General features: G+C 42.2%; 1 protein-coding gene across 4 annotated transcripts in view; it reads left to right on the top strand.

Annotated features, from left to right (window-relative positions):
• Nucleotides 1-20,911, top strand: part of LOC140160984 (cytohesin-1-like) — an 81,324-nt gene that overhangs the window by 23,732 nt on the left and 36,681 nt on the right. For 2 of the 4 annotated variants that reach the window (XM_072184354.1, XM_072184363.1), the window contains one exon: nucleotides 5,772-5,833. In XM_072184354.1, the coding sequence (XP_072040455.1) occupies nucleotides 5,772-5,833 (62 nt within the window). Of the gene's footprint in view, nucleotides 1-99; nucleotides 1,493-3,404; nucleotides 3,671-5,771; nucleotides 5,834-20,911 lie in introns of those variants that run through there. The other 2 variants (XM_072184346.1, XM_072184370.1) reach the window with 2 other exon arrangements.

The following is a 20,911-nucleotide window of genomic DNA, read 5'->3' as shown; positions in this document are numbered from 1 at the left end:
CCACCTATATCGAAACTGATCATGCTGATAGCTTTTGTTTTATTAATTTGCATCAACACTTCTGGTATTTAAACATTCATCAATACAATTGTTTAGGATTTATTATGCACAGCTCTTGGAGGTGACAACTCATAGAAGTTTGCTTTGGATTATTTGTTGAGAAACAAGGGACGACTTTTCAGAGAATTAATTTCACAAGTACGTCATGTTATCAGAAGGTTTGGTGAGGATCATGTTGGTACCGGTGTTTTATCAAGAGATGAAACAAGATGTACACCCAGACCCAAAAAGGTTGGGTGGAACCAGGGTTTTACCATCACTTACTGGGTGTGGTGGATGTCAGAACACACAGGCATCTAGCTCAACTGCCAGAGCAAAGGTTTTACCACCCGTACCATCAAATGCTCACGAATCTCAGAATACACATACAGCTGGCCAAAATGGCGGAACAAAAACTTTACCACCAGTACCGGTACCATTACTTCCTCCTCATGAAAGTCAAAATAGCCATAATGCCAGAGCAAAAGTGTTACCAGCCGTACCATCAAATGCTCACAAATCTCGGAAAATACAGACAGCTGGCCAAAGTGGTGGAACGAAAACTTTACCACCAGTACCGGTGCCGGTACCTTTACTTCCTCATGAAAATCTGAGCACACAGGCATCTAGCCCAACTGCAAGAGCAAAAGTGTTACTACCCCTACCGTCGTATGCTCATGAATCTCAGAATACACAGACAGTTAGCCAAAATAGCGGAATGCGGAAAACTTTGCCACTAGTACCAGTACTACCTCATGATTGTCAGAATACCGGGACAGCTAGCCCAACTGCCAGCACAAAAGTGTTACCACCCCTACCATCAAATGCGCATGGCGGAGAGAAAACTTTTTCACCAGTACCGGTACCATTACTTGCTCATGAATGCCAGAATACTGGGACAGCTAGACAAACTGGCAGAATAAAGGTATTACAACCCCTACCATCGCATGATCATGGATCTCAGAATACACAGACTCCTAGCCAAACAAGCGTAAAGAAAACTTTGCCACCAGTACCATCAATTGCTCATGAAGGTCGGAGCACACAGAATAGCCAATCTGGCAGGACAAAGGTATTACCACCCCTACCATTTCATGCTCATGAATCTCAGAATACACAGATCGGGACACAGATAGCTAGCCGAATTATCGGAACCAAAACTTTACCATCACTTGCTCAAGTATCTCAGAATACATGGACAGCTAGCCAAACTGCCAGAGCCAACACTTTACCACCATTGCCATTACTTAGGCCTTCTAATGAACATGATGCAAGTCATAGTCATACTGGTGGAACCAAAGTTCTGCCATCAGTACCGTCACTTTCTGGGTGTCAGGGATGTAAGAGTACACAGATAGCTAGGGGAATCAGAGTTCTACCACTGGTACCATCACTTGCTGGGTGTCAGGGATGTCACACCGCACAGACAGCTGGTCAAACTGTACAGCACAGGGTAAGGCCAAAAGGTTACTACCACAAAATGTGCATTCTTAAGTAAATGTTTATGCAGCCTAAAGCCTAGTGTGATCAAGAAAAAAGCTTTGTTTTGTTCATTGTGTCATCGGGTTAGGTAATGTGATCATGTGAAACTTGGCAGAACTGGTAGGAATTTCAATCTGGAGAAATTATTAAAATGAAAAAAAAGTCTGTCATTCCATTGAATAGAAAAATACCATACTTGTAAATGACTTGATATGATCAGTGCTAACTTCATTGGATAAGGTAAAGAGAAGTCGAGTACAAGTTAATAGTGCCTGGTCAGGCTATCTACTAGAGGTATAATGGTGTGTGGACTGTAGGTGACCTAGTATCAATAATCGTACATGGTACCCATAACAAAAGACCAGCACAAAAAGTGTCACAGTTTTTGACTCAAATTGACAATACTGTATCCGCTATGCATTGGTAATGCCGGCTGCAATGTAGAAAATTACAAGGTAAGTTACTTATGATATTATTTACATAAAGTGGTATTAGCTGACAATATTGAGGCAATTTTGACAATGCACATTTGTACAGTTTATCAGTTTTGGAATTTGGAAATAGCCATTACAATACTGGAATTATGTGAATCAGGAGTTTACTTTTTGTTGCTTTAATTGCCAAACCTGAGAAGTGATACCGCTGGGTTTTGTTTTCAAATTTGATACATGAATTTAACTTTCCAAGAAACCACATAAAATTGACCTTATAATGTACTGTAAATATATCAGAGAAAAGTTAAACTACTAAAGAAAACAATCATAATGGTCACACTTCGTGCAAAGAAATATCTTTTGTGTTTTACAGCCCAGATTTGGTCATGAATGGCCATTTCTTAATTTGACCCAAATCAAGCCCTTACCCCCACAGCAGCTGATAGGTGTATCCCATCATGCTCTGTGGTACCATAGTAGAACTGCACATGCCATACAAAGTGTACACAAAATCCATCACTTCAACTTTCAATTACTCGCTTATATCAGGGTAGTTAAGACTTTTGTTTGAAAAAATATGATCTCTAAAGTATTGTGAAACTATCCATAGCTCTCAATATTTCTTACTTATGTTTTGTATGTATTTGCTATGGAGCAAGCAGATAGAGTGCAATGCATGATGGGATACTCCCTTCAGCTGCTGTGCCTTACCCCATTAACACTTAATCTTTCCCTTGAAGCATTTTGTATTGTTTTCTCTCGCTGATAAATGAATATCGTGATTAATTTGTAACCATAGCTTATGGTAATGAGATTTATATTGCCTCAAAAATTGAAGGTTTAATCTGCACTAATAATAGCCTTGTGCGAGCTGGACTTTCCGATAAAAATCACCGATTTTAGGGCACAAAAGCTTGTGCCATGTCAAGGTATGGTATTCTAGGCTAGCTATTTATCATATGTTTCACAATGAGGTGACCAGTGTATGAATACATTATTCCATTCATTGAGTTTGGATATTGTTGACAGAAATTGGCACGAGGTATTGTCCTGTCAGCTAATATACCACCTCAGAATAAACCAAGGCGTGAATGTTTTGGGGTCATAGGTGTTTATATGACACATAGGTTATTACTCCTTCACTGCATATATATTTACTTTTCGCAACAACAATTTAACAGGAATATTCATTTTGGCAGTCTTGTGTTTGTCTAATTCATGATACATTATGTAAATTATGACAATGGAGTGTTTGTACACTGTGCTGATTTTGAGAGGGTTATTGTAAGCTGATTTCTTACTGACAGGTCTGTGGTATTTACAGAGGCCATAATAGGTGTACTCAAACAAAACATTCACAAAAGGGAGGTAAAAGTAATTGAATATTCACTAATCTGTGAAGTGTTATTGGAAATTAGCCTCTCCTGCTAGTGTGGTGTAACATGTGAACAGTCAGTTGAGAAGCAGTCTGCTAAGAGGATGAACTGGTGCTGCTCTCCTCTTCATCATTCTTCAGAGGATGTAGGAATGATACCATCAGCGGATATGGGAGGAGGGGGGAATTAGCTTAATTAGCTCCCCATCTGTCTGCAGATTTTTTTCATCTTGTATGCTGTTGTCTAAATTGCATCATGACTATTTTACTGAGGAAATTTACCCATGGATTTCTAGTAGGAGCTTGTACTTGTAGGGATACCAAGGAGGTCAAGAAGAAGGTTTGTGTTTGTTAAGTTTGTTTCAACAGATTCAGTCAGCTTTCTTCTGCAAGATCTTCTTTTGTAAATTGTATGATATCTTCTGGTGTGCAGTTCAGTACAAACATTCCCTCACAATCCACTGGTATTGAACAACCAGATCTTTTTTACCATGAGCTGACTGATAATACTGATGAATTCTTAAAATTATTTGGGAAAAAGTGAATACTCACTTGTTTTTGAAAGTTGAAATGTAACAAAAAAAACCACTATTTTGTGTATTTTTGTTTGTGTGCTTGTGATCCTGACTTGTGTGTTTCCTAGTGTTTTGTGAGTGTGTGTATCAGAATTGCAATATGTACAAACATTGAGATGAGAAACAAATTATTTGCAATTTGCTCATTTCAAGAGCTACTTTTAAGTTTTTCACTTTTTGTGACCTACTTTCAATGATGGCAACAAATTCAAATTCTCAAGATGATTTCATTTACTGTTGAAGAAGACACTGTGGTTACTTGTTGTGTGTACTAGCTTGCAGCACAAATTTGCTATTTTATTTCAGGTTCAGTGATAGTCAGAGTAACCCCTAGTATAACCCCATAATAACCACTGTGGGAATCTGCTCAATTGAACAGATGGAGAGCATAGAGGAAGGGGCACATTTCCTGTACTCCAGATGGGATCTATGCGACATCTTGACCCCAAAGACATTAGGGCAATTACAGGCAATGTGAAAAAGATGTCTGGGGTGTAACAATATGTGAATGCACTTCTTGTTCATAGAGGACTTGAAAAGTTGTCAAGTAGAAGTCAGAATGTGAGGAGGGTTTAGTTTGACATCTTGTCAAAAGATCTGGTACATGTGATGGTTGTGTTGCATTGTAAGTGATATTTAAGGTGGTATTGGATGCATTTTCTAGAAATTAGAAAATGCTTTGAGTATGTTTTAAACAAATTAATTGAGTAGGGTAAAGTACACTGATCAATATGCCTTTTGTTTGAACAAATCGGACATCTGGTTTCCAAAATACATCAATTTATATTTTCTTTGTATCCTATTGTTTTTGTCAATAATCAATATAGTTAATGAGCTAAATGGACTGGAAAGGCTCATTAATATGTAATTTTGCCAATATTTTTGCTAAAATCCATGCATAAATGTTCAGGGTACTTTTATTTTGCATAATTTTGCCCTGAAACTTGGTCAAAGTGTTTCTAATATATTAGAACATATTAGAAACACTTTGACCAAGTTTCAGGCAAAATTATGCAAAATAAAAGTACTTGAACATTTATGCATGGATTTTAGCAAAATATTGGCAAAATTATATGTAAATGAGCTTCTCCAGTCATTTTAGCTCATTAACTTGATTGATTATTGATAAAAACAATAAGATACAAAGAAAATATAAATTGATATGTATTTTGAAAACCGTATGTCCGATTGACTCCAAACAAAAGGCATATTGATCAATGTACTTTGCTCTACTCAATTAATATGTTTAAAACATGTTTAGAGCACTTTTATAATGCCTCCATAACCACCTTAAGCATCAGAGGTATTTGTGTCAAACTCAATGATTGCTAGTTTTGACATCTATGGCCTTTACTGCTTTGCTAAAGCTATAGAAAGGTACTAGCATTTGTATTTGTGTGAGAAATTTTGATCCAGTTGTAAAGTAACTTAACCCGGTCTTTTAAAGGAGTACAAGTGAAGTTCCATTTTCTGTCATGTGTTTTTATCTGCAGAACAGTTTGGTGCAGTTTGGATCATCAGTTGCTTGCTTGTAGGATGATATACTAATGTAGTTTGATATACTACTACTAAGTATTCAGTTGTGACAAACACTCAATGGAATAACTATGTTATTGCATGGAAATACTTCAAGTGATGATGATGGGAATAAAATGATAGAATCCAACTTCTCCTTTGTGTATGCATTTCTATATGCCAATGGATTTCTGGTCACTTGAAATACCCTTGACCAATGACCATATGCTGCTGACATACAATACAACCTGCTATTACTAAAGCTGCTAGTGCTACTGTGTTGTTCTAACCATAGCTTGATAAACACCTGATTAATTGCTTTTGTCTCCCATTTTCTTGTTTGTTCTCCAGGACCTGGAAAATGAGATTGCTAATGTGACAGCCGATTTGGAGAGTATGGACTATGATGATGGGTGAGTGTAATGGTGAAAGCTCTCAGGAGGGAGAGAGGGCTAGGGAGGGAGTATAGAGTATGTCATGTGATAGCCTGCAGACAGGCATTAACCCATGTTTCATCAGCTACTGTGACAAGGACTCTTGTTATAAGCTTTGTTCCAGCCCACTGAACCATGGGTAGATCATGTTTTGAGCTGCTACACCATGCATACTATTTATTTCCGACTGTTCTGACAATGTGTGGACAAAGCTGTCAGGGCAGGCAGTTACTATAGCAAAATGCATGATACAATATGTGTCCAGACAAGCAGTTTTTATTTTGTTTTATTATGGATAAGATACCCCGCTCCCTTGGATTAATTTTTCCACCTCAATTTGGTGCTTACCATTTACAATGTGGTTTGTACTTTGCATCACATTGCTTCAAGTGCATTTTTTATGTGACAGATGGCAGGATTTTAAATTATAAATTTGGTGTAAATCTAGCACTTTTTGGACACCTTTTTTGCTTCATTCAGTATCACTGATATGCCCAAAGAAGGTACAACAGTACACAGAACTAGGGCAGTGTCAAGTGTGTAGCAGCATAATTATAAGGTGTGTTCAGATGAACACAATAACAAACATTCAAGGTTTCCAGCTTTCAAGCTTTCCAAAGTAAATAAGATCACTGCAAGTATTGTCCAGACCAGATGGTTTCAGCCATTGAAACTTTGAATCAACAAGTAAGGCTTAAAAAACCCAAAAGAAGCAAGAAGAGGTTTGGGGCTAACAAATAAAAATCCTTGAGGAACACTGGCCTGAACCATAAATGAAACCTCATTTCTGAAACTCAAACTTAAACCATTGTGATTTGTATGGACATTGGTATAATAAGAAGTGTGGATGAAAGAGGTCCTTTTAAGTGTTGAAATATGTGACCTGAGTTGATCATGATCAGATCAAAATTAAGTCACTGGTTTTTGGCAAAGACAAAAATAGGGAGTAGGAGATTAATATCTAATAAGGTGTTTGAGTGAGGAATATGTTAATTTATAAGAGTGGTAGGGCCAGCTTTTAGGTAGGTCTTTTCTTAGCAAATATGAAGTCTGATCTTGAAACAGATATGGGTTTGAAATGAACAAAGCTGTTGGTACCTGTATGCTTAGACTCAGTACACCGGTCGATCTTACCTTTCCGATGTTGATTAAGATACTTCTTGCATCGATCCCGAGATGCGGAAAAACCAATAGTCATTTTGTCCCACATAAATGAATAAATAACAAAACCCCCGATCCCCGGTGGACTCACCCAAAAGGTGACGCCACACCATATGATCGCCTTATCCTCCTTGGTCTCCGACTGACACAGACGTGCCTATCGATTGTTCATAGCACTGTGTATCAATTTCTCGACCAAAGCGAGATATACGGTTGTAGTTTCACACCTTAGGTAAAACCAAACCGGTATTGTTCGGCTGAGGATAGTTTTGACGGCATTTTCTGACGAAAAAGTGACAAAAAACGATCCAAAACTTAGCTACATATCGTGCCTCCGTTTGTATACGGGACACACGAGCAATTCAAAATGGCCGCTCGTTGACGCCATTCATTTTGTTTCCCACGTAAACAACCATTGCAGCCTGTAAGTTACAATAGATGTTTGTACATACACATTGTATTTCATGTACGGTAGGTTATTGTTGCTATGTTAGGGTGATTACTCTATCGTTATGTCTTCATTACCGTCCAATAAAGACGAGTTAATCAGATATTCATACGGTGGGGATTGGTAGGGACCCGTCTGACTTTTTAGTAATAAAGTTAGCCAGTCCTTACTTTACCACTAACGTTAGCGACCAGCCTCCGTGCTCAGGTTTGCTTACTGGGCTTGAGTCGCGTGTTGGGGGGGGGGGGAGTGCCACCCTCCCTTTTCTCCTCGCTTCGCCCTGGCCCTGTCGGGCTTGCCCTTCCCTGGTGACGGAGCGGGACCCACACCCGCTCTGTTTCACCCACAGGGAGTGCTCACGATCTTCTAGATGTCTTTCTTTTGCTTAGGACTCTCCGAGTTCCAGCTTGACGATTTGGATAGGCTCCGTCATCGCCATAAGACGAAGAAGAAATCTACCAAGGGCACTGGTAAGGTCGATCGGTGGATTCTGCTGTGACAGCCCCTATGGGTCATGGCAGGTCTGCTTAAGGGGCTCCGGTCCCCGGACAAGCAAGCGGTTCCTTCGGGACTGCTAAGCGCGTCCAAAGGCTCAGCAGCCAGCGAAAGCACTGACTATACGTCGGAGCAAAGTAGCAGGCAGCAGAGCGGTAACCACCAGCGAAAACCCTAGCGGGTTTTGCAGCAGGAGGATACCAGTCGATCTGACGGTAGATTCTGCTGTGACAGCCCCTATGGGTCATGGCAGGTCTGCTTAAGGGGCTCCGGTCCCCGGACAAGCAGGCGGTTCCTTCGGGACTGCTAAGCGCGTCCAAAGGCTCAGCAGCCAGCGAAAGCACTGACTATACGTCCGGAGCAAAGTAGCAGGCAGCAGAGCGGTAACCACCAGCGAAAACCCTAGCGGGTTTGTAGCAGGAGGATACCAGTCCTCTAGCGAAAATCCTCACGGGTTTTTAGCAGGAGGACACCCGTCTGTTGCAGGCATATCTACAGGCTCAAACAGCCACAGTAGTAGCCAGCGACGGGCAGCATGCAAGGGTACCCGGGCTTGCCTGGGTTGAACCCTAGCATGCATGGGTTCAGCAGAGACGATACCGCGGCTAACGCTGTGGGTGTAGTCTTAGCAGAACCAACTGGGGTTGTCACACGGCAGCGTTCCATGGCGGGACCGCCGAGTGATACCCTGGGCCCTAGAATAGCTGCTGGCTGTCCACAGGGACTGGCTGGCGATTATTCAGGGGTTGGGCTCGCAGTCTCTCACGGGACAGCGACCCAGGTGCATTCGGTGGCAGCTACAAAGCCGAGCTACGGCTTGACTTCAGTGGTAGCCGCTATGCACCCGCCCATAGCTGCCGTGAGTGGTCCGCCACACACAGCGACCTTGGGCGAAGCTCTAGAGGGTACAGTAAGTAGCTTGAACAGCCTAGCTGATCAACAACCCACTTATGTCCTCGAGAGCCAGCGGAGCGTGGGTGATCCATTACCGTCAATGGGTCAATTACCCTCTCTTGATCGATCACTGTCAAATCAACAGGGCATAGCTCCATTGATTGGCGCTGCCTATTCAGGTGGCGAGGTGATTGATCGGGGTATCTGCACGCTCAGCTACCCGTGGTACTAGGCAAGCTCCCTCTAGCCAAGGGACAGCCGGTATAGCGGGGTACCCATACACGCGGCTTGATCCCTTGCGGGGAACGCAGTGAGGCATGGGTACAGTGGTACACAGCCGGAGCCCTCACGGGCACCTACGCTAGTACAGCGCCGGTACCACGCCAGCACACAGCTTGATCCCCAAACAGGGAACGCAGTGTGGCGAGGGTACAGCGGTCCACAGTTGGGAACCCTCACGGGTACCCACGCTGATACCGCACCGGTACCGCAGCGCCCGCCTTAGGCGCCACAGTCTCTGTGGCAACAAGGGGGAGGCGGTGCTGGTACTGCAGTACCATGGGGTTACCCTGGTGGCGGATCCTTTCAGGGTCAGCTGCCGGCTGGGTATGCCCGTGGTACCCGCCGCAGGGTGTTTCTTCCACGGCCCAGCACCGTGGCAAGTGTCGCCTAGCGATGGCCACGCAGTACCAACATCAGCTGTTGACCAGGCCAGCCGGCATGGAGCTAACCCAGATCTTGATCAGGGTAGGCCCCGTGCTGCTAGCGCTAGGACGACGGCGGCGAGAGCATGCGGACCCAGTGGTGCCATGGCGGATACCTCAGGGTCTTGCGGGAGTACTCCCTCTTCTGCTGGCAGGTAGTCGGCGAGCCACACAGTGGTTATGCCTTCTTACCCGCTTTCAGATGCCCGTCCTCAGTTACCGTCATCATCGGAGCATGATCACGGATACTGTGGGCGAGGGAAAGGAGTCGGAAGCTGAGTCCGGTAGTGACATCACTACAGTCTCCTTCCCGCTGCCCCGCGAAGGGAGCAACAGCACTGATCTTCCTCCGGACACCCCCTAAGGGGGAGTCCATGGAGGAGGAGGACCAGGGGATCCTTTCAGTAGGATGCTCAGCTGCTGCTTCCTCACTGGGGACGCCTGCACTCTCATTCCCGGCAAACCTCACGGGTAGATATCGTGGGGCTGTCGAGCTCAGTAGAGCTATGGCGCCGCGTGCTTGCACGCTTCCTCTGCGTGTAACGCGGGAGGACCACGGGACCTACCTGAGGGGATCCGAGAGGGACCCAGATGTCGTCAAGCGTATCACGCTCAGACAACATCTGAGCTCTTCCACGAGGTGAGCCTATTAGCGGTGCTAACAGCTAGCCTCAACGAGAGCTCCATGGGCCTAGCCCATAGGGTGTCCACTCAGCGCGGGGGGGGGGGAGGGGCCTGCCGCTCCAATCGCTCAACGCGATGGAAAGGCAGGGTCCTTTTTCTCTTTGGATGCTTCTGCGCCACGGTGGAGGACCGTGCAAATAAGCTACCAACGGAGCACTCTGAAGAGGTCGGAAACTGCCCTTACCATGGGTAGGAGCTCCGACTTCAGCAGGCCGTGCACCACCAACAGTACCCGAGCCCACTACCTCTGCAGCACCCATTTCTGGGAGGCGCAAGGGTAGCACAGGATCAGCTGGCAAGCCCCGAAGAAGAGCAAGCGCTCTTCCAAGGGAAGCTAGGCAGAGCATTCCTGGGGGGCTCAGCGGTTTTTCCACAGGGGGATCTCCCAGTGGACGACCGCTTATGGCTTTCACCCAGAGGTGGGAAACCATCTCTCTGGCGCCTGGGTATGGTCAGTGGTGAGTGGGGGTTACAGACTGGCAACCCAGACTCCCCACATTTATCTGCACATTGCAGAGGTCCACAGTAGTACCGTCAGACGGCCCCCAGCGTCCGGGCACTACTGACAGGGATCACACAGCTTCTCACGAAGCGGGCGATTGTCCCGGTCTACCCCCGTTCTACGGTGATCTTGGAGCCATTGGCTCCAAGGAAGACCGGCGACGGGAGCCCCATCCGGAACCGCAGGCTGTTGAACACGTTCTTCAGGCCCAAAAGGTTCAGAATGGGGACTCTCGCCTCGGTGCTAGCCTGCCCCATCAGGGGCATGGGAACAGCATCGCTAGATCTCTCGGACGCCTATCTGCATATGCCAATCGCCTCTCAAGATCGGAGGCATCTGCGCTTCTAGGTACAGGATCAAAATTACCAGTTTTGATACCGCCATCCGCCTGTCCATCTCTCCCAGGGTGTTTAACACTCTTGGTCAGAGCGGTGGCAGCGCATCTGAAGCACAGGGGTGTCAACATCAGTTGCTACCTGGACGTTTGGCTCATATACGGACCCACTCCATTGAAGACTACGTGTCTCATGGGGTTGATAGTCCGTAGGGTGCGGACCCTGGATTTTTGATCAGCTCAAAAAGTCCAGCGTGGTCCCGACGCAGACACCACTATTTGTAGGGGCCCGGATCACCCTCACGGAGGGGTTCGCGGTGCTCTCACCCGAGCGGGTGACGAACATGGTGCGGTGTGCCTGACTCTTGGCCGAGTCTCGGGCAAAACCCGCTGTGGCATGGATGAAGGTGGTAGGCCTAATGGCCAGTATGGTAGACCTCGTACTGTACTGCCGTTTCTACGTTAGGCTGACCCAACTACACCTTCTAGCCTGCTTGCAGGCCCAGTCGTCACCAATATCCCTCGCGGTTCCGTTGTCGGAGATCGCGAGAGAACTCTGGTGGTGGACCCATCAGCCCAATTTGACCCAGGGTGTCAGGTTTCCTGCACCCCGGTATGTCACGTGGTGACAACCATAGCGCCAAAAGCGGGGCTGGGGGTCCACATCCACGAGACTCCGTCTCGGGCCTATGGGGGCCATAGAGGCAGAGTTGCACATCAACCTCCCTCGCGCACGCGGAGGTGATCGTGGAATCAGATACCGTTGTCCTGACGGATAGCACAACCGTGGTAGCCTACCCCAACAGACAAGGGACTCCGGGCCACCACGATTGAGCCTGCATGCACGACACCTGATAGGGTGGTGCAAGTTCAGGCAGATTACGATGAGAGCGCTACACATCGCTGGCGTCACCAGCATCCTCGCGCACAATCTGTCACGAGGAAGGGTGTCGGGACCAGCAGAATGGTCCCTTGCTCCGCAGGTCGCTCAGACGATCTTCAAGGGGATGTACCACCCCTCGGTAGATCTGTTCGCATCTCATCGCAATCATCCACTGCCGGTGTACTGCTCAAGGGTCGCGGACCCCAAGCATTCACCGTGGGCGCTCTGTCCATAGACTGGGGAGGATGACAGCTTATGCAGTCCCTCCGATCTCACTACTCATGAGGGTGGTGGCCAAGATCGGGTGGGAAGACTGCATTGTCATTCTGCTAGCGGCAAGGCCGCTGGCACTCCCAGGTACCAGATCTACTCCGGATGCCGGAGCGGAGGTACCAGTCTATCACTAGAGCACCTGCAGTTAGCTGCATGGCCCTTACCAGGGAACACGCAGCGGAGGGATACTTTTCATCAGAAGCTGTTTTCTCATCGCCGGGCTGGGCGGAAGTCTACCTCCGTGCGTATAGCCAGAGTCTGGCTCCATACTACGCTTGGTGCAATGAGACAAATAGCTCTCCCGCTAGAGCCTCTGTGCTGCTAGTTCCGGAGTTTCTGACAGAAAAGTTCCAAGCAAGACTTCAGCGGGCCACTGGGGCCAGCTATAAGTCAACTGTCCTCTCCATTCACCGAGGTTTCGAGACGGGTCGACTATCATAGCCGATGGTTACCTTATTAGTCTACGCCTCGACGGTATGTTCAACGAGTGTCTACCAAAAAGGAAAGTGATCCTCCTAAGGGATCTCAACACAGTCTTAGATTACCTTAAGGGTCACCCTTTTGACCTTCCGTCAAAAGCGACGCTTAAATACGTAACTCTCAAGATGGCTTTCCGGTTTGGCGTTGGCTTCGGGACGGCGGTGCTGAGTTGCACACGGTCTCGAGGTTAGCTTCCGTGTTCACAAACACTGGAGCGACACTGTTTCGGCGCTCTGTTCTCGTGACTACGAACGGGCGCGGTGCATACCGACATTCGTCCCTCTCCAATCCCCAGGGTTGGGCAAGGTTCGGCTGAAGCCAAAGATAGGCTGGGGTGTCCGATAAGGCGCTGCAGCACTATTTCTTCCGAACACGAGCCTTGCGAGGGACTCACGACCGCATTCATCACCCTTACAGAGCCTTTCGGTCCAGCCGCTGTCGCAATGGCTGGTCCAGGTGTTGGTGGGGTCCGGGGATCGCGAAGTTTTCGCGTCCCCACGACCCACTCGACACGAAGCTATCTCATCATCTTGGGTATACCGTTCGGTTGTCCCTTGAGGAGATCTAGCAGGCGGTGTCCCGGAAGCCACCTTCGCCCTTCTCTACGATACTTCCGCTTACGTTAGTAATCAGAGGCGGGCGGGAGGTTTACCGGGACATTGTTCGGCGATCATAATACGGTGGTGTACGGGTACCAGGTTTTCAGACTATACAGAATACTCAGCATGGTAAGAACCAGTGTCGCTATTCTTAACCACCAAACTTATTAAGTAAGGAGGTTTATGTCTGTCATCGCGTGGTCTTTTTTGTTTCCCGACCGTTGGGGGAAAATATTTTCTGACCTCGCGAAAACCATCGTTACCCGCCCCCGATCCCTGATCAGATGCTGACCAATCTTGTACCTCCATCCGTCGGTTACTTGCTAGATCGATCTTTCAGATGTTGATGCAAGAAGTATCTTAATCAACATCGGAAGCGGTAAGATCGACGGTGTACTGAGTCTAGTCCCAAACAAAATGTTTGGTAGACTCATAACCGTGCGATCTTACCTTTCCGATGTTGATTATCCCGACCCCGCCACCCCTACAAGTTTGGTCCGGTAGGGGATCCCAAGTCGGATAAGGGCGATCATATGGTGTGACGTCACCTTTTGGGTGAGTCCACCGGGGATCGGGGTTTTTGTTATTTATTCATTTATGTGGGACAAAATGACTATTGGTTTTTTCCGCATCTCGGGATCGATGCAAGAAGTATCTTAATCAACATCGGAAAGGTAAGATCGCACCGGTTATGAGTCTACCAAACATTTTTGTTTGGGACTATTATTAGTTAGTTCTTGTCATTAGAATTCTCCTTCCAATAATGTAAACGCCCATTATTTTTTCAGTTGCCAAGTAAGCTTAAAACTGACATAACATGATCACAAAATTGCATGGACAAATCTTATTCAAACTTAACCTTTCCATCCAATTCATCACCACATTAACATGTTCATATGTTTAACTAAATAAATCGCATTCTTGCATAAAAATGTGCAAATTTACAGATTTAATATTTCTGATACTGTATACGCTGAAATTTTCGCGGTGGTTTAATTTTCGCGGATTTCGCTGATCAAGAGGCATCCGCGAAAATAAAACCCCGCGAAAACCTGATAATTAAGCATTTTACTATGTTATTCTATTGAGGAGATATCCACAACCGCAAATTTAACAACCTGTGAAATTGTCAATCATACATGAAACCGTGAAAATATATTCCCGCGAATATATTGGCGTATACAGTAATATGTGGCCCCTGTATGCGCTGCCATGGGTGAAATACGACTTCGAGTTTGAAATTTTCAAACCAGAAGTCATATTTTGTGAGTTTTTCCATTGAAAATTCACTTCCAATTCACTTGGAAAAATGCAACACCCCTGGGGCGTTTATTACAAACAATACGGTATGTGAAATGTGTACTTATCTGGCTAGAATTGAAGTTAACATGCACATATCCTTTATATCTGTGTTTCCAGCATGTAGAAATAACAATACCCTGGGTATTCATTGAAAATACAGATCTCTTTTTTCAGGTAACCAGACCAACTGTTTTATTTCATACTGTTGAAAACACAGATCCTAGAGAGAAAACAAGAAACAACAGCAACACTAACAAGCTTAAAACTCAATAGGAAAGTAAAAGTGGTAAAAGAGCTACATATGTTGAAATTTGAGACAGAATCCCTGGATTATAGGAGTCAGTGTGGTATTATTCATCAATAATGCAATCACAATACTCATCACTGCCCTCATATTGAAGCAGAAAAATTGAAGCTTCTTAAAAAGCTTTGCCCATTTGAACATAAATTTTGAATATGTTGTTTGTTAATAGTATTACAGTATACTTTGTATCCATGGTTGAGTTGTCATGGAGGATGGTTGGATTAAACAGGATTTACATCCTGTTTTGGTAACTCTATTTTCTGATGCCTCCAGCAAATTCAATCTCATCAAAATACTAGATTTTCTTGAGGTTTTTGCAAAGCTTTATTTGATAGTTATGCAGAATTGCAGACGATTAAGAACACACATCTGGACCTGGAATCTGTACCAAATCAAATCCTGGGGCTTTTCAAATTACAATCTCATGTTTGGAACATCCCTGTACTATTGTCAAAATTTGCATAATTTGTCGTTTTTTGTGGGACAAGGAAAGCAATGATTTACATATGAGCGAGACATGAGTTGGGGTTTGAAATTAAATAAGGCAAAATATTAAATTGTGTAAATTGAGGTAGAAATGAAATGTTGCAATGCAACCTCACTATTCATGTAGAGCATGAAGTTCACTGTCTATTTCATCACAGTAAAGTCTTGCCTTGCAACAAGATGTATCAAAAATCAAAATTCACATGTTATTTTATACTTATAATAATGCAGTTAGATTTCAAACCTAGAGGCTCTATGTTATATTTTGTTTTACAGGCTGCATTGCCAATATTAAATTGTACTTGTGCCAAGAATTCTCTGATTAATTCATGAGTTATTGAAAGATCAAAGTGAACAAACTCCAGAATTAAATCGTTTGTTTGCCCAGTACTAATTCTTTTTCCACAAAGATCATAAATTTTCAAATATTATTATTATGTAATGTATTTAGGGATAGGATTTGCCCATTGTATGAGCTGTAATAGGCTTTTGATGTTTGTGTAATTCCTTGCATTATATTATTTAGATGTCAGTATATTTGATCCGCTTAATGTGATCTCTGTGTATCATTTACATGATTTACCTACATCGGGGCATCAGGGCAAGCTCAGTTTGCTTTTAAATTATTTAACCAGTCAGTCTGTGTGCTATCTGTTTCATAGTCTTTGTATGAAATATATATCTAGTGTATAGTGGCATATGTAAGTTATAGTATAGGCCGCATAAAATTAATGATTTGGTTCGTGTCCAGAGGATTTTCATGACTTGATGAGGATGGGAGGCTTGTTTTCTTCAATGTGAAATTAGCATTGTTTCTAGTTTTCAGTCTTTCCCAACAGTATTTGAGGAAAGGAATAGGCCCTTCTTCTTTCTCCTTTTTTTTAATGTGAGGTTCTGAGGGATAAACCCCTAGATTACCACAAAAAGACTTGGAAGTGATGTTTGTTCTCTAATAAACTTAAATCCTAAAGCATTACAAAGTCTAAAAAATTGGAAAAATCTATTTTAAAAAAAATCTGACAAATCCCAAAATTTGACGAGGGAGAACGAAAACCAAAACAATTTTTTTTTTCGGCCATATAACTATAATGATGAACATAGTATCTCATAATGGAAATGAATGATACATGTATGATGTGATACTAATTAGCTTAATTTTATTTCACGCTATGGGGTATATGTGACATGCTGCCTAACATGCCTAATGTTCACCTACATTGAGATTATTAGATTACTTGTAAAGATAAAATTAACTAGAGCGGTTCTCGGCTTTCGCGGTTCTCGGCATTCGCGGTTCTCGGTAGTGTGGGTTGGTCCGTATGTGACGTTTCTGTTCAGAACCTTGTGTGACCCTTCCCCCCCCCCAGAAAAAAATCATCCGCCACCACTGGTTATAACAAGGGCCTTGTAAATGCAACTGGTGAGACAGAGCCTCAAATGACGTTTGTGTTTTCAGTCTGATTTCAGTTCCCTAACAGGTACAAAGTTTACGCATTATCATTAGGCCTACCAAGTATTGTATGTCCTATAATCTCTTATGTATGACATGGATCTTTACCATGATTGTGCAAGACAAAAAAATATCATTTCAATACCCCAAACAAAAAAAAAAAAAAGACCATGTTTTACACATGCAACCTCAAGTTTAGACATATAATTTAATTTTCCTAAACCCTCATGCACGGGAAAATCATGCCGCCACCATTGGTTATGACAAGGGCCTTTTAGGGTGCACACCAGTAAATAACCCCCACTGACTTTCTGTACAGACAGGGGCCGGAAAACAACTCAGTTCTTCAAAACTTCCCTTTCTGCAAGCAGAAGGTCAGATGACGACATCCATTGTAAAAATTAATATATGGATTTCAGGATTTTTTTCCAGAAATATTGTAAAAAGTTCAACCTATAACCCATACAGCTAACGCCACCTCACAAACAGCTTGGTGTTTCTGAAATGTAACACATTTTGAAAGTCGTCATAAAAAGTCGGATCCTGCTAAATGTACACAGACAATCTAATTCACAGGCCTAAATGATGATTAAATATGAATCAGGGCCTAATAGTTGCCTTTTAAGCCTTTTCTAATGTATTACATTAAGTCATATTGCACATTTCCTCGTTTCAAATACTGTTTTTTCCCTTCCAGGGTGTAGCTAGACTTCTCCGTACTCCACTTGCCAATTGTGCTTCTGGCTATTGCATTTAAGCTTAAAACTCTGATTATTATTTGTGCACAATTGATAGATTTTCACATCTAATCTTTTCAGTCACCGTACGCCTCTGTTTGTTAGCTTCCCAAGTGGACTACTGACTTTGGATTATGGATAACTTTTTAACACGGGATTCTATGGAGAGTTAGGCCAATTTCTGGCCTAACTAAAATTGGTCATGATGTAATGCATCTTTAAATGAATCTGGCTTGTGATTGGTCCCCAGATATCGTTATTGATTGAACAAATTCATCAGGATCGGTAGAGTAAACTAGTAAACCAGAGTTCGTAGTATCTGATCCAAGAAAATGCACTTACTGTGTACGTTTCAACAACCACTGTTGTCTTTGTCAACACTTGATGAGGAGTGACTGCAATCTACTGACAACCAACGCTAGAGGATATGTAAAATCAGGCGGTTTTTGGCGATTTTAGCCATTAAGCCCCCCCCACCGCATAAATCTGAAAGCCCTCTGAGCCCCCCCTCCTGGAGACGCTATTGCAAAATCAATGGAGAGAAACTATACTACCTTGTTTCTTAATAAAATGTAACGGGTACATCAGGCAACTATGAGAGTCAAAAAGGCCTCAAATTGAGCAAAGAAAGACATTAATTTTCACGCGTGCATTTCAACCAAGGCGCTTCATTAGTGGTGTTCGCCCTTAATGTCATATTATCATGACCGTTTATTTTGTTTTATGTTAAGGGCTGGGGTATGAACGTTTGGACAGTATTTATTGTGGGACATTAGAGCACATCAGACATATCGAATTGCATTCTGAATACTAAGAATGTCCTGATATCAAATAATTTAGATTTTTGAAATTAGCAATGTAATACACATTTTATGACAAATCATTAAAAATTGATATTTTTGATATATAACAGTCCTCGAGTAAATTTTATAAATTTAATGATACATTCTTTAAGTATATGTAGCTGGGAGGAAAGGCCGACGATCAATTGAAAATTTTGACCTTTTCGTATTGAAGATATGGATTTCCCCCAAAGAAATAGGTCTTTTGGGGAAATAAAATCCATATCTTCAATATGAAAGGTCAAAATTTTCAATTGATCGTCGGCTTTTCCTCCCAGCTACATACACTTTAAGAATATGTCATTAGATTTATAAAATTTACTTCGAGGACTGTTATATATCAAAAATTTGAAAAATATCAAATTTTAATAATTTGTCATAAAATTTGCATTATATCGTGAATTTCAAAAAATGAAAATTATTTGATATGAGAAAGACATTCTTCGTATTCAGAATGCAATTCGATATGTCTGATGTACTCTCATTTCCCACAAAAAATACTGTCGAAACGCTCAAAACGCTCATTCCAGATCCCTTAAGTATATGTCATATTACATGTTTCACATTTGTACGATTTTAAATAATTCTTTATCATGTTTATAGGACATGCTCTGTTATATTGTTATATTTTTATATCCTCTTTTCATTCTTGAAAAGATAGATCATGCTTTTTATTTCACCCATTGGGTATTTCTTTATTAATTTGTGTTTATATGGCGATTTCAAGTGGGATAATAACTCCTGGATGACGTAAGCATAATGTTGATAGATTGAAATATCATTATAAATAGGCACTTAATAATAATGATATTGAAATAAATTGATAAATAGATAAATTAATAGATAAATAAATAAAAGATATATAAGCCTAGATAAATAATAAATAAATGATAAACTAGGAGTAAATTGCAAACATTAAATATCTTAGAGCAAATGAGCATTTAATAAGTTTTTATGCGACAAATATTTTGCCCCTTCTTGTATGCGTTTTATCATTATTTTATCTTTTACTAATTTTTTTTGGGACATGCTCGCTTATTTATTTTTATGTGTTCCTCTTATCATTTGTGAAGTATTTCTTTATTTTTGTTTTAGTACAAGTGATCACTGAGTATGTTTAACTGTGGAAATATCGGTAGATAAGGTGTTTTTTATTTCACCTTGAGTATTATTTATAAGTGTATCAACATACATTTCACATGTCATGATTTTTCATTGTTTTATTTTAAAGCAATTCTTTATTGGGGTGCATGCTCTCATATATTAGGTGTTTTTTTTTCATGTTCCTCTTGTCATTCTTGATAGATGGCTGTTTATTTATGTCGCGTGTTAAGTATTTTCTTAATTTTTGGTCGAAGTGTATAATTATCATCAGACACATGTCACATTTTTATGTATGATTTTGCATTATTTAATTTCAAATTATATAATTTTTTTTTTTTTTAACGTAGTTCTTTATTTTTGTTTCTGTGAATATTATCCGAAAAGTAGGCCTCCTGCACATTATGATTTTGCCTTGCTTTATTTAACTCTTTACTGGGGTGCATGCTCTCTGCTGGTTTTTTTCATGTTCCTCTTATCATTATTGACAAGATAGCACCTGCTGTACGCTGTTTATTTATTTCGCCCTAAATTATTTCTTTACTTGTGTTTTTAGATTTTGAAGTTTATATCATGATAGCACACGCTATGTTTTTATACCAACCGCGTTTTCTTTTTTTTTTTTTTTTCTTGTTTCAAATCCTGGTCCGCAATGTCAACATTCAGTTCGTTCATAAAATATGGCTATTTATTTATGTCGCGTGTTAAGTAGTTCTTTATTTTTTTCTTGTTGTGTATAAATATCATCAGACACCTGTCACATTTTTATGTATGATTGTTCATTATCTAATCTTAAAATATATAATTCTTTAAACTTATTTCTTTTTTTCTGTTTCAGTGAATATCATCCGAAAAGTAGGCCTCTACAGTCTACACATTATGATTTTCCTTGTTTTATTTAAACTCTTTATTGAGGTACATGCTCCTCTTATCGTTATTGACAAGTCATCACATGCTGTACGCTGTTTATTTATTTCGCCCTCATTTTCTTTACTTTTGTTTTTAGATCTTTAGTTCTTTATTTTTGTTTCTGTGAATATCATCCGAAAAGTAGGCCTTCTGCACATTATGATTTTTCCTTGCTTTAGGCGCTCTCCTCCATTTTGAGAAATATACTTTTACACACACACTACATTTATAATTAAAATGATCAGCCTTAAAGTTTTACCTTTTAGTGGGTTAAGCCAAACCTAAGTGGATGAAATATAAATCAACACTTCTGGCACTGATTGGTTTCCGTAGTTGTTATATGGAATACGAGCTGTCTGTAGCTACAAAATTGTCTGCAAATCGGCTTTTGCCGGGCCTCTCTTTTTCGGCGTTTTTCTCATTAAATTAGGGTCCCGTTCAAATAAAAAATAAACTGGTGTCTAGATGT

Source organism: Amphiura filiformis, chromosome 1 (assembly GCF_039555335.1).
Source record: "Amphiura filiformis chromosome 1, Afil_fr2py, whole genome shotgun sequence".
In the NCBI taxonomy this organism is placed as follows: domain Eukaryota; kingdom Metazoa; phylum Echinodermata; class Ophiuroidea; order Amphilepidida; family Amphiuridae; genus Amphiura; species Amphiura filiformis.
Note: the sequence above shows the minus strand (reverse complement) of the source record. Positions and strands in the feature narration are given on the sequence as shown.